Raw genomic sequence first — 12,289 nt, forward strand, 5'->3', positions numbered from 1 at the left:
AACACACCTTCGCGCCCCGTCTTCCTCCTCTTCTTGCGCCGCCCATCTCCGCCCTGCACCACCTCCGTCTCAGCCTCGCCATCGGGATCCACACGGGCGCAGCGGAAGGCGTGGAGCTCGGCGGCGGCCTCGGCCGCGCAGAGGACCAGCACGCCCGCCCCGGCGGGCAGCCTTGACGCCTCTCTGGCCGCGAAGCGGCTGAACACGCGGGCGGCCTTGTGTAAGCCCACCGGCTTCGACGAGACCACCTCGCCGTTCACCGCCCTCATCTCCGCCGCCGCCGCCGCCGCCGCTCGAGACCTTGGACCTAAAACGTGTAGAGCACAGCACGCCACCAGCCAGCCCACCATATTTCAACATAGTGATATAAGAGGCTATTTCGGCCTGTTAGCCCAAACGAATTATTGGGCCAACGCACATGACCCAGAAAGGGGCGTTCATTCGGGCCCAAGTTGAGAACAAAACCCATACCCGGCCCAACGTAACTTTACATATCTGCCCGCACCACCCGTGCTATTTCCAACCCAGGCCCTCCGTCTTTTCCCCTCCTCGGCATCTCTCCTCTCCCGAAGCTTCCGCCTCCCCCGTCTCTCTCTAGGGTTTTGCGGCGAACCCCACCGCCGATCCCCGGCAGCATGGACGTGGACTGCGAGGTCTCGGCGGCCGCGGCCGCGGCGGTGACGAACGGGCTGGGCGGCGGGGAGCAGGCCGCCGCGGCGCCGGTCTCCGCCGACCAGCTCGACGTGGAGGCGTACGCGGCGCAGTACTCGGGCCGGACCCGCGTGGCGCGGCTCCTCTTCATCGCGGAGCGGTGCGGGGTGGAGGCGATCCAGCTCGAGGCGCTGCGGATGGCGCACGACGAGGCCAGGGCGCGCGAGGACACCGTGCTCTACCTCGACGCCGTCCTCAAGATCAACAGCCGCCTCGGCCCGCGCTACCGCCACGACCAGGCCTGGGTCGACTCCGTCAACCGCCGCGCCGAGCAGCGCAAGGAGAAGCTCGAGACCGAACTCAACGGCTACAGGGTCAGAAAACCCTACCCACCCCCATTGACCCCATGTTCTGACCGCTTCTCTGAATTTTACTGCTTCGTTCCCATTAGTTTCGACCTAGGATGTGGTGGTTGCCTTGATCTGTCAAGGAATTGGCCTCCCGTGTTGGTTTCCTGGCTGATCTGTCTGGTTTATATGATTATGATCGACGGATTGGTTTGATGTACTGCCTACTCTGTGGAGTGTGGATGACTCTGATTTGCGTGGTGCGAGTAGTAGTCCTTATCTCTAATTTATACTGTTATCTGATAGTGTGTTCGCTTACTATGCTCAAGGATAGTGTTCCTTGCATGGGCATGATTTTCTATGCTGTGATGATAAGACAGAAAAGCGTTGTTACCTTGCATGTTGCTTGTTCTACACTGATGGATATCACTGTTTGATCAGGGTGCGGCGCTGAACTCTAGGTGTTATCCAGTAATTTTGGATGTCAATCTGTGCTATGTCTCTGAATGTGATCCTTACCCCATTAGGTTATGTTTTTAGGAAAAGATCTCTGTGCACAATTAAATTGTTTATTGCATAGAGTGATTTTTTTTATTAGCTGTGCTAAAACACAAAATACAGGGGAATATGGGGCTAACCGGGTAAGGGAACTCTTTTCCAGTATGTTTCGCTATTGTTCCTTTTTGCCTCTGATCAGTTTTCTCATTACACAAGAACCCAGACTTGGATTGGTGCCAACCGTGGCTCACACATTTACACACCATTATCTGATTTATTCCCAGTTTGTAAAAGACAGACAACACTGTCTAATCACCAATTTTCACTTCAATGCTATTGCTACCTTTTCAGCATTCTGCCTTCTCGCGCCTCTGTGTTTTTCTGGCATGCCTTCCCACCCTTTGTTGCCTTTGTATATGTTTCTAGGGTCCATAATAGCAGTGTGGTTCTGTGATTCAAATGTGAAATGTACCTAATAATACTCTTATGCTATTAGGATCATTTGAATGGTTTACAACATAGGATTGTGAGCACACTCACAATTTACTTTGCATTCTCCAATATTAAGATATTGTTTGTGCTGCCAGAGCTACCTATGAGCCTGAGTTTAGGCCCAGTTTGTAGTTGCCGAATTGTGTCGTGTTGAACTTTTTCTATATTTTTCCATTGAAGTATAGATAAGTTGGTTAAACAAGCAGTAAAATAGGCAAAAGGTAGTTAGATAAATGAAATCATCATTATCCTCCGCAACTCCGAATGGAGCCTAACCTTGCCAATATGGCCTGCTGGTTTAAGGATAGGGTGTTGGCAGTGTTTCGTCTAACACAATGTGTGCTCTAGGTATGCAGTAGATGCCGTCTAGGGTCCACAACTACTTCATTGTTATAGTGAGTCATAATAACACACTTAATGGAGTTATGGTATTATTTTTCTGTTAATCATGTAATCTCCATGCATAGGCCTATAACAACAGTTTAGGAAGGTATGTGGTGTTGAATATAGGCATAGCATACGTTGAAAATCTATAACATATGTGTAAGTATATCTGTTGTCGTATTCTTTGTTCTCTGGCATTTGAATTCTGGTGTAATATATTTGTTCGTGGCCCTGGTGAGTTGAATGGTGATGTCATCTATGTATCAGAAAAGTGACTCTGCATTTATATTGCTTCTTTAAATGCAGACCAACCTGATCAAAGAGAGCATCAGAATGGGTTATAATGACATTGGTGACTTTTTCTATGCTCATGGCCACCTTTCAGAAGCCTTCAAAAGCTATATCCGGACACGGGACTATTGCACCACTTCCAAGCATATAGTTCAGATGTGTATGCATGTGATTCTGGTCAGCATAGAGTTGGGACAGTTCGCACATGTTACCAACTATGTCAGCAAAGCAGAGCAAACCCCAGACACCTTGGATGCTGTCATTGTTGCAAAGTTGCGAGCGGCTGCAGGATTAGCCAACTTGGAGACAAAGAAATACAAACTTGCTGCCCGTAAGGTTTGTCCTCCAGAAATCCTGTTCTGTTTCTTGTATTTTTTCCTTGAGCTGAGCTGTCCTTGCGCCTGTAAGCTTTTAAGTTGATATTCTAGAGATGAGATATGATTCCTATAAATCGATCTTCTGTATGCAAGAATTTTAATTAACTTAATTTGAAACTTCATGTTTGGTACTTCCATCTTGCTAGTTCTGTTCATGCAGTGCCTCTTTCAAGAGCCAGTAGTATATTGTTGATAAACCCCTACTTGTTTCAAGATATCAGTGAAAAGCCTTGAACAGATCAAGTGATTTGTTTGTTCCTTTACTATTCTGTGAAGTTACTATTAGTGTATCATCGTAAATAAGTTTACAAGTGTCAATAGTCATTTGTGGATTAGACAGCAGTCACAAAATTTTCCTGACAGCTATCAATACTGTACTGCACTTTAATCTGAATTTTATTTACTCTCTTTGTTGCAAATGGTCAGTGTAACTACGTACGGAGGTTGTTTCCTACAGCCAGTAGTTCAGGCACAATTGGATCCATCCCCCTTTTATAGATAGTGGGTTGTCCAAAAAAGTCAAGTAAAATAGGCAATGTCTTGTGCTTTTTGCCTAGTATAAATTATTCTTGCTGAAATTTGCCCTTTCTCTGAAGTTTCTCGAGACAGGACCTGAACTAGGAAGCAACTATTCTGAAGTCATAGCTCCGCAAGATGTGGCTGTCTATGGTGCCCTTTGTGCACTTGCTTCTTTCGATCGTTCAGAACTGAAGGTTTACCTCTTGTTCTTCTTTTTCTGTTGTGTGCCTTCTGTATGGTCGGTTGGTTACGGTTACACTGAAATATGATTGTTTGTATATTTTGCCAGAGCAAAGTTATTGACAACATAAACTTCCGTAACTTTCTTGAGCTAGTGCCTGAAGTAAGGGAGCTGGTCAATGATTTTTATGCAAGGTATGCTTCTATTGGGACAGCTTTTAGTACTCCAGTGTTTTATCATTCTTGACCACCTTTTCAGGGTGGTGGTTGTTTTTACACTTGCTACTCTGATAGGATATGTGGAAGATTATGCAACTGTTTTTTTTTACTGTATCAACAGAGCCCACATATAATACAACGTATATGCTTTGCCAATATACTGGAAACCCTGCGACAAGCAGTAGAACTTGCACTCATAATCATAATAATTTCATAAGTATTGGCGCTGGCATAATTAAAATGGTGTATTCAACATTTTCTTTGTGTTCTCCTCTTACAGTGTCAACTCAAATACAGTAATTGCTATAAAGAAAAACAGAGTAGTTTGTTTTCTAGAAGGAAAGGTGTCTGACAATTGGTTTCAATCCATAGGGGGCATCATTCTATTACTCTCATCCTTTTGTATGCCACATCAGTTACTTACTGTGTCTCAGCATAGATATATATATCATATAGACAGCCCTTTCTTGGCAATGAGGTTAAAGTCATTAGCCTTTTAGCTTGTGTGTTCAGATATGACTCTTGGATGCATTAGTGATAATAATAGTTTCCTATAATTTTACACCTTATTTTCTACAACATGGTGTCAATTAATGTGCCCTTTGGGGTTTTACAGTTCCAAATACCATGAAAGCTTGATTACCTGTACAACATTTTTTCGTTCCAAAGTTGGGCTCCAAGTCATTGGTTTGTGTCACTGCTAGATTAGGTTGCAGTTTTTTCCCAAGCGATTTGTGTTAAATAAATATGCTAACCATGAAAATGTCCAAACTAGTCGCTATGGATCATGCTTGGAGCATCTTGAGAAGCTAAAGCCGAATCTCCTTCTGGATATCCATCTCCGTGAGCATCTTGGGACTCTGTACAATGATATCCGCCACAAGGCTATCATACAGTACACGCTTCCGTTCATATCCGTGGATCTCAACACAATGGCTAGTGCCTTCAAGAGCTCAGTGTCGATGCTGGAGAAAGAGCTGGCTGCACTGATCACCGAGAACAAAATACAGGTACCGTTAAAAAGATTTCTCATCTTGTTGCATAGCTGTATAATAATTCTCGTATTGTTATTCTGACCTGCTTCTTTATTGCCTTTGTGCTGCAGGCCCGTATAGACTCCCACAACAAGATCCTGTATGCAAGGCATGCTGACCAAAGAAACGCAACCTTCCAGCGGGCCCTCCAGACCGGCAATGAATTTGAGAGAGATATCAAGGCCATGCTCCTGAGAGCCAACCTCATCAAGCACGATTTCAACCAGAAGAACTGGCCTGGACAACGGAAGATGAACTTGTGAGCTCTGAGTTAAATGCTAAAAGGTGTCTGTCTCCTCCTCCGCTTGGAAATAGTTGTTTTGGGACAAAGGGTGCAGTGGCACATTGCGAGGTTTCGGTGAACTGCCTTGATGGCCGAACAATCAACTTTGTTTTTCTTCTTTCTGTTGGCTCTTAGGTTATGAAATGTTGCTGGCGCAAACGGTTTATGAATAGTTATGCATCTGGAGATATGATATGCCTGTCTGCCATGTTCATTTTGATGCCGTTCCATGTGGTTTGGAAAGTTCTTTTAACCGGCAGAGTGGTGCGCCCGCGGGTTGCACGGTTGGTGAAATGTCAACCGTGCTAGCATGTGGTGGTTTGCATGTTGATTGCATTTGTATATGCACATTTGGCTGCTCTGTGTGACTTGTTTCGAACTTGATTATTAATCGCCAAATGGAATCTTGCGCATGTGGCAATCAGGCCAGCGCAGCGCAACTGGCAGCGTTGTGGGGATCACGAAGGAGCTGTCTATTGCCTCGTTGCTTATCCGCTGACTCAAAAGGATGAACACGAGCTGGAAGGAAGCAACGTCGCACATGGTAGGGTTATGACAGATGAGAGACGATTCTCAAAATAATCTTCATTCGTCATACATTACAAAAGAATAAATCAAATGGACAAGAGATAAAAGACCCCAACGAGCCTTGTCTGTGTGTGTGCGCCTAACCAATCAGGCCGAGGCCGCAGCCCCTTTCCTTCCCTCCCTTGATCTCTATCTACAAATATGAACCGGACAATGTGTTGTGGGGCTTGAAGAATTCATGACGACGGGGAAAGCGCTCTCTGCTGGAATTCTCATGTGTGTGTGTTGGTGCGCGTTGGTGGTGGTGCTGGTCATCAGTTGGCGCAGGTCCAGCTCTTGGTGGGGACGCAGCTGAGGTAGTGGCACCATCCGCAGCTGCTGTTGGCGTTGGCGCCGCGGAACACCATGGCCAGCCCGATCGCGAATCTGCAGCAGAAAAAAGGGTTTCCAACAGTCAGTCAGAGCGAGCACGGAAAGAATGGCCTCCTTTCTTCTTCGGCCGGCCATCGCCAGCTTAGTTTAATATATTTCACCGACAGAAACACGTAGTTGTTGGGACTTCAGAGATTAAATATGTTTATATACTAAATGTGTGTGTGTGTGTGTGTGTGTGTGTGCAGGTTGGGCGTGGCTGTCAAGGTGCTGCACGTTAGGCTGGAGGAGGAAAAGGCGACAAAAAAAAGCTTTGTTTTACATGGTGGAGGAAGAAGAATAAGAAGGCCAGCTACGGATCACTATGATGATGAAGAAGAAGATATGGTTAATTTATAATTGTATAATAAAAAGAGCCATGGTGTTCTGTCTTTGCCTGTCGGTTCACATGAGTGCCTTAATGGGAAGGAGGAAGGAACCTGGGTGCGCAGGCTCGTTGGCGCATCAAATCTAATCTACCAACGGGATGCATGCACGCATGTGCAGTGCCCATGTACCTAACCCACATTTCGCTTCTCCACTTTTTCCCAACTGATTCTGTGAACTACTAACTACTACAGTTTAGGTGTCCATAAGTGTTAACTAGAGTTTCTGCAGGTGGCAACAAATGTCCACGTACTAGAAGGATTCGTACTATGTGTTCCAGCGGCTAAGCGTGTTGTACGTAGGTGAAGTAATGCTGCTGCTTAATGACACCTGAAATGCACCAATAACGGAGGGATGCTTACCCTGCGACGGCGAGGGCGAGGGCGGCGGCCATGAGCGCCCACTGGTAGGGGAGGTACTTCCTGGCGGTGCAGGGGCTGCCGGCGGGGAGGCGGTAGCGCTCCATCCACCCGAAGTGCGGGCGCATGAGCAGCACGAAGCCGAGGAGGAACCCCGTGAGGAACCCGCCGATGTGGGCGAAGTTGTTGACGTGCGGCAGGATGCCCAGCACCAGGTTGACGGCGATGACGAAGAGCAGCGTGGTCACCGCCGCCACCTTGTTGGTGTAGATGGTCCAGTTGGACAGCAGCTCCGCCAGCATCGCCCCCAGCAGCCCGAAGAGCGCCCCCGAGGCACCCACCGAGATGGCGCTCCGGATGAAGAGCGACGACAGCACGCTCCCGCCCACGCCGGAGATGAGGTAGATCGCGCCGATCCGCACTGCAACGGACCAACCAAGAAGACGACGATGAGATTAACTTGCTGATGGATGGAGTTGGAGATGAAAAATGATGAGGGGCTACGAATTGTACATACCGTATCCGAACTGCTGCTCGAGGCGGAGGCCGACGAAGAGGAGGCTGAGCATGTTGGCGACGAGGTGGAGGACGCCGGCGTGCATCCACATGCAGGAGAAGAGGCGCCACCCCTGGTGCCCGTGCACCACCTTGTCCCACACCAGCGCGCCCATCTTCACCAGCCTGCATCCAGCACAGGAGTGTAACGGTCAGGATCCATCGGCCGGGCCCCGGCTCATCATCAAGGATGCATGCATGTACCCATGCTGCCGTATATGGACAGGGGCTGTACTGGCATACCGCCCCGATACAGGCAACCCCAGCTCATCTGCACTTGCATTGGCGTGTGGTTGGTGTCCTACCCGTGTTTCTTTTTCGGGCCATCTCTGGCGCCTCTGCCCTAGGAATTATTTGGGTGCCGGATCTCATCTTGGCAGGTTCGGTTGCTGATTCATTCACTCAGATTTCAGACTAATAATGTTGCGACAGAAGAGAATCGGTGATGAATAGCACTTAATTTCTACTACTTGTTTCTCGCAACAGAAATCGTGTGTGCACAGTCGATCTACAGTCAGCTATGCATGATTCTTGCCTCCTATTGCAACTACCTACTACCTTCGCAGGTAAGCAAAGGGAGCAACTAGTATGGCAGTAAAAATCTTCCTTCAGGCACAGATCAGCAATAAGCCAATAATAAGTACGTAATTCCTAACTACTAACTCCCAACCCAATGAAACAGCGAGCACGAGGATGTGGATTAACACAGAGAGACAGAGAGAAGGAATGGATTGAAGGAAGGAAGGGAGAGGTTCTCCCTGGGCGCTTACGTTGCGGAGGAGGGGCCGAGGAGCGGGTTCTGGCGGAGGGGCTGGAAGGAGAAGCGGTGGAGGAAGCCGGCGACGCACTGGCCGTCGCGGCCCGGCTTGGCGTTGTGGGCGGGGCAGTTGTTGTAGTACATGGCGATGGTGAAGACGGTGATGTTGGCGACCAGGATGGAGGGCACCAGCCAGGGCGTCCACTCCCGCTCCCCCTCGTGCTGCGGGTACAGCGGCGTCGGCACCTTGCCCTTCTCTTGCTGCTGCTTCCTCGGCGACGACGACCCGCCCCTCTCCACGTCCGCCCGCGACGTCGCCATTGCCGCCCGTTCTACGATCGAGCGGCCCTTCTCGTGTGGAAGCGGTGGCGCTGGCTCTGGTCTGGAGGTGGTGGTGGCGGTGGGAGGAGTGTGAGGAGGACGGGGAGAGGAGTGGGAATAAATACAGGGCAGGAGGAGCGGGACGGGGGGTGGAGGTCGCACGGAAGGCACCGCGCGGTTGGCTGTTGGCTGGCTGGAAGGGGCCGTGGGCATGTGGCATCGGTGGAGTACATCTCTCTCTCGTGTCGTGTGTAATGTGCGGGCGGACGGACGGGCGGCTGCGGGCGACGCGGTTCCATTGCCATTGGTCCTCGCCCCCTTTGACTCCCTGGGCCGAAACGGTACGTGCTGCTGGCTACAGTCGGGCTACGCGTCTAGTATTTTCTCTTGAGGCGCTACAGTACAGACAGTCGGTGCTCGTGCTAGGCGTGTTGAATGGGCACCGCGCTGCTGACTTGTTCCAACTGCACTTCTGCACTACTGCATTTCCCCAAGCACCGGGCAGAGCCATTCCCTCGTGTCTGAACCTTCAAAACCATACAACCCATGCAACGCTGCATAAAACACGGTCATGTTCCAGTTCAACGGATCAACGTTGCATCGCCGGACAAAAAAAGCATAGTTCATCGGAGTTCAACGGCAAATCCATATTATAAACAACTTAAAACATAGTTAAAAATATAAATAGAACGGGGAAGAGCGGAGGAAATCGCCATTTCCTCGCCGGACCCTTCCCCTTCCGGCCGTCGGTGCGGCTGTGCCCCTCCTTCATGTAGGCGGAGGCGTGTGGAGGTGTGTCGTCGTCGGAGCTGGAGGTAGAGCCGTCCGTCAGGGCGGAGTCGAAGCTGCACCTCATGCCTGTCAGCCTGCGGAGCAGGCGGTCCTGCTCCTTCACATGGTGGGCCGCCTTCGCCTTCGCTTCGCCGCCTCCTTGTTTGCCTCGCGCTCCGACAACTCGATGCCGAGTCGGAGCATCTTGGCATTCTTGCGGCGGAGGCGCCGCGCATCTGTCTCTGCTACCGTGAGAGAGCGGTGGAGGACCGACGCGAGGAGTGCGGCCTCGAGATCAGCCGACGCGCTCACGCGCGAACGGCGCACGGACATCGCATCCCCCTCGCCCATGCCGCTTGCACCGGGCTGCACGTGCCTCGGAGGCGTCCTCGTGCGCGCCGGCCCTGGCACGGGCATGAGGACCCAACGGTGGCTGGGTACCACTTCCGGACCAGAGGGGTGGAGGTGGCGGCGTACCAGGCGGAGCGGAGTTGCGCGCCGGGTGGGAAGGGCCGGTGACGTAGCTGACGCTGCGTTGACAGGTGCTGAGGAAGAAGATCCGCCGCTGCCGGGGCCGACTTGCTTGAGCAGCGACCTCCTCAAGGCGATGCTGAGGGCCACCTTCTCCACGTCGATGTTCGAGCCGTCGGATTCTGCACCGGAGCCACTGATGCTTCCGTCGCCAGCCATCGGATCAGAGGGGAGGGGATCGAAAGTGGAGTGGATGGAGAGGGAAGTGAAGTGAAGTTCGGATTGGCTGGTGTCTAGGTTTTGCGGATGGGGATATTTGTGGGGTCGGGGTGGGCCGGGCTGACATGGCGAACGCTTGAGGCTCGTTTGAGGCGTCATATTTTCGTGACCGGTCAGTAATAGGGCGGGCCGCCCAGGTGTTTGAGTTTAGTTTGGGGCGTTCGGTTGTAGATGCTCTTACACCCAGTATTTTTCTATCTATTTTATTTACAGTCATGTGGAGTCTGCACGCTACAGCCGAAGAGGAGAATGCTTACTGTTGACTTGTGGGGTGTAGCATCGACAGAAGCAAGCAATCAAGCAATCAGTGATGGACGGGATTCTTTCTCCCGGGTGATGAGAACAATCATGGAAGCTTCGGTGCACATGTGAGTGGGAACATCACTTTATGCTTGTTTAGTCGCCCGTCTCAAGATATATTGATAGATTGTTAATCAAGGTTATTAGATCTCAATGCGTAAGAGAATCCGTGGTGAAATTACAGGCGGGCAAGCAACAAGAGGAGTACCCGCAAAAAAAATAAAAACAAGAGGAGTAATCTGGTTCCATGTGCAATGATTAAAGCAAGGGTTGGTTGGCCACTCGAACGGTTTACTTTATCAAACACTTTTCCGGGACGGCGATTCTGACAGGCACTGCAATTCCATGGATCGATCCATCGGTTGGCGCCGACACAAGACACGGTCCGCGCGAGGCCGGCCTGTCAGCAGCTTCCGGGATTCCTTACCCGAAAAGCAATACGCCGTGCATTGTCCGCTTCTGCTGCCATAAGCGTGAAACTTGAGTCGCGCATTTACGACCTGCCTGCGATATCTATCTCAATTAACTCTGACAGGCGCACGTACACGGGCTGAATTTCGTGTTTTGACCCTTTTAACAAACAAAATCAAAATCTAACCCCAGTTTGAAATATTTTCAGGATTTGATCCTTTTGCTACCGTCAGAGCATCTGGCGGTAGGTTTCTACCGCCAGAGCATCTGGCAGTAGGTTTCTACCGCCAGAGCATCTGGCGGTAGGTAGGGTGTGACGGAGGGGGACGGCGGCCGTTTGCCTGTGCTGACATGGATAAGTACCTAACCGCCAGGGGCCCTGGCGGTAGGCTGTCTAACCCTACCGCCAGAGGCCCTGGTGGTAAGGTGTGGCAGGGTTTTGCCGTACAAACTTTTTGTAACGAAAGATGCAAGGGACCTGGCGGTAGGTTCATCCTACCGCCAGGCCCCATGGCGGTAGGTTGTCTGACTCTACCGCCAGGGTGCCTGGCGGTAGGGTCCTCTGTTTTGTTGTTTCAAGTTTATTTGGTTGCTTGTTTTTAAATTCAATATAACAGCAATATCACAACAAGTTTCACAAAATATGACAGCAATATCACAGATTTTAAACAATTAAACTTGGGCATCACATAGATCCATATTAAGATAACTTGAAGTGCATAGAACATTTCAAACGAACTTCAACTAATCAGTAAACGGAGTTCCACATAGTAGCAACACATAGATCCACATAGTAGCAAACACATAGAGAGGCAAATAGAGTAGCACATGAACTTGCTAGATTACCTAGATTTTCTTCAAGTTTGGATTGGTTCGAGGAGCCTATCAATGAAATTGTACTCATCCTCACAAACGATATATTGGTTATTTCTAATGAATAAAGTTTCGTTTTATTTCAAAAAAAACACATAGATCCACAAATAGCAAAAACATAGTTCCGCGTAGTTTCACAACCACTAGACAAGTTCAACCAAACGAAGTTCAACCAAACTAAAAGAGCCAAGTATCGAAGAGCATAATCAGTTGCTCCTTCCCCTCTTGGAGGTACGGTCCTCGTTACTCTTTGAACGAGTCTCTTCGGTCTTCTTCTTGGGCCGTCGAGGAACCGGTCTCTGGAAAGGGACCGGACTCAGCAAATCCTTCTTCTTCGGATTCCTCTTCGGCAGCTGAGATGCTTGAGATGTTTGAGTTGGTGGAGGTCCATAATCTTCATCGTACTCCTCCTCCCCGTTGCTCTCCTCCTCCTCCTCCCCTTCTTCATGTGTGGCCTCCTCCTCCTCATCCTCTTCCTCCTCCTCCTCCTCCTCCTCCTCAACCAACCTAGACGACGATAGAGCATGGCTCGATGAGCCGATGAGACCCTGTGTGGCTACAGGCTGATAAGCTTCAACTGACCCAACTCCA

At 50.0% G+C, this 12,289-nt stretch overlaps 2 protein-coding genes across 2 annotated transcripts; one reads left to right on the forward strand and one right to left on the reverse strand.

Moving 5' to 3' along the window:
• Nucleotides 1–526: 526 nt before the first annotated feature.
• On the forward strand, nt 527–5,493 carry LOC109779395 (COP9 signalosome complex subunit 1). Its single transcript, XM_020338009.4, has 6 exons — nt 527–1,025; nt 2,679–2,999; nt 3,637–3,753; nt 3,849–3,934; nt 4,734–4,968; nt 5,064–5,493. Exons 1-6 carry the CDS (start codon nt 636–638, stop codon nt 5,253–5,255), a joined length of 1,341 nt encoding a protein of 446 aa, XP_020193598.1. The 5' UTR covers nt 527–635; the 3' UTR covers nt 5,256–5,493.
• A 332-nt stretch (nt 5,494–5,825) lies between these two features.
• On the reverse strand, nt 5,826–8,863 carry LOC109779394 (RHOMBOID-like protein 2). The gene is made up of 4 exons (XM_020338008.4): nt 8,286–8,863; nt 7,478–7,641; nt 6,964–7,381; nt 5,826–6,229 (listed from the first exon to the last, which is right to left on the reverse strand). The coding sequence occupies exons 1-4, from the start codon at nt 8,804–8,806 to the stop codon at nt 6,118–6,120; spliced, it is 1,215 nt and encodes a 404-aa protein (XP_020193597.2). The 5' UTR covers nt 8,807–8,863; the 3' UTR covers nt 5,826–6,117.
• Nucleotides 8,864–12,289: the final 3,426 nt, after the last annotated feature.

Source organism: Aegilops tauschii, chromosome 4, assembly GCF_002575655.3.
Source record: "Aegilops tauschii subsp. strangulata cultivar AL8/78 chromosome 4, Aet v6.0, whole genome shotgun sequence".
Classification (NCBI taxonomy): Eukaryota; Viridiplantae; Streptophyta; class Magnoliopsida; order Poales; family Poaceae; genus Aegilops; species Aegilops tauschii.

Coding starts and splice junctions, on each gene's coding strand:
- LOC109779394 (XM_020338008.4), bottom strand. CDS start 8,806: ATGCCCACGGCCCCTTCCAGCCAGCCAACAGCCAACCGCGCGGTGCCT. Junction 7,642..8,285: donor CTCGGCCCCTCCTCCGCAAC/GTAAGCGCCCAG, acceptor TGCTGGATGCAG/GCTGGTGAAGATGGGCGCGC. Junction 6,230..6,963: donor CTCGCCCTCGCCGTCGCAGG/GTAAGCATCCCT, acceptor TTTCTGCTGCAG/ATTCGCGATCGGGCTGGCCA.
- LOC109779395 (XM_020338009.4), top strand. CDS start 636: ATGGACGTGGACTGCGAGGTCTCGGCGGCCGCGGCCGCGGCGGTGACG. Junction 3,000..3,636: donor ACAAACTTGCTGCCCGTAAG/GTTTGTCCTCCA, acceptor CTTTCTCTGAAG/TTTCTCGAGACAGGACCTGA. Junction 4,969..5,063: donor TCACCGAGAACAAAATACAG/GTACCGTTAAAA, acceptor TTTGTGCTGCAG/GCCCGTATAGACTCCCACAA.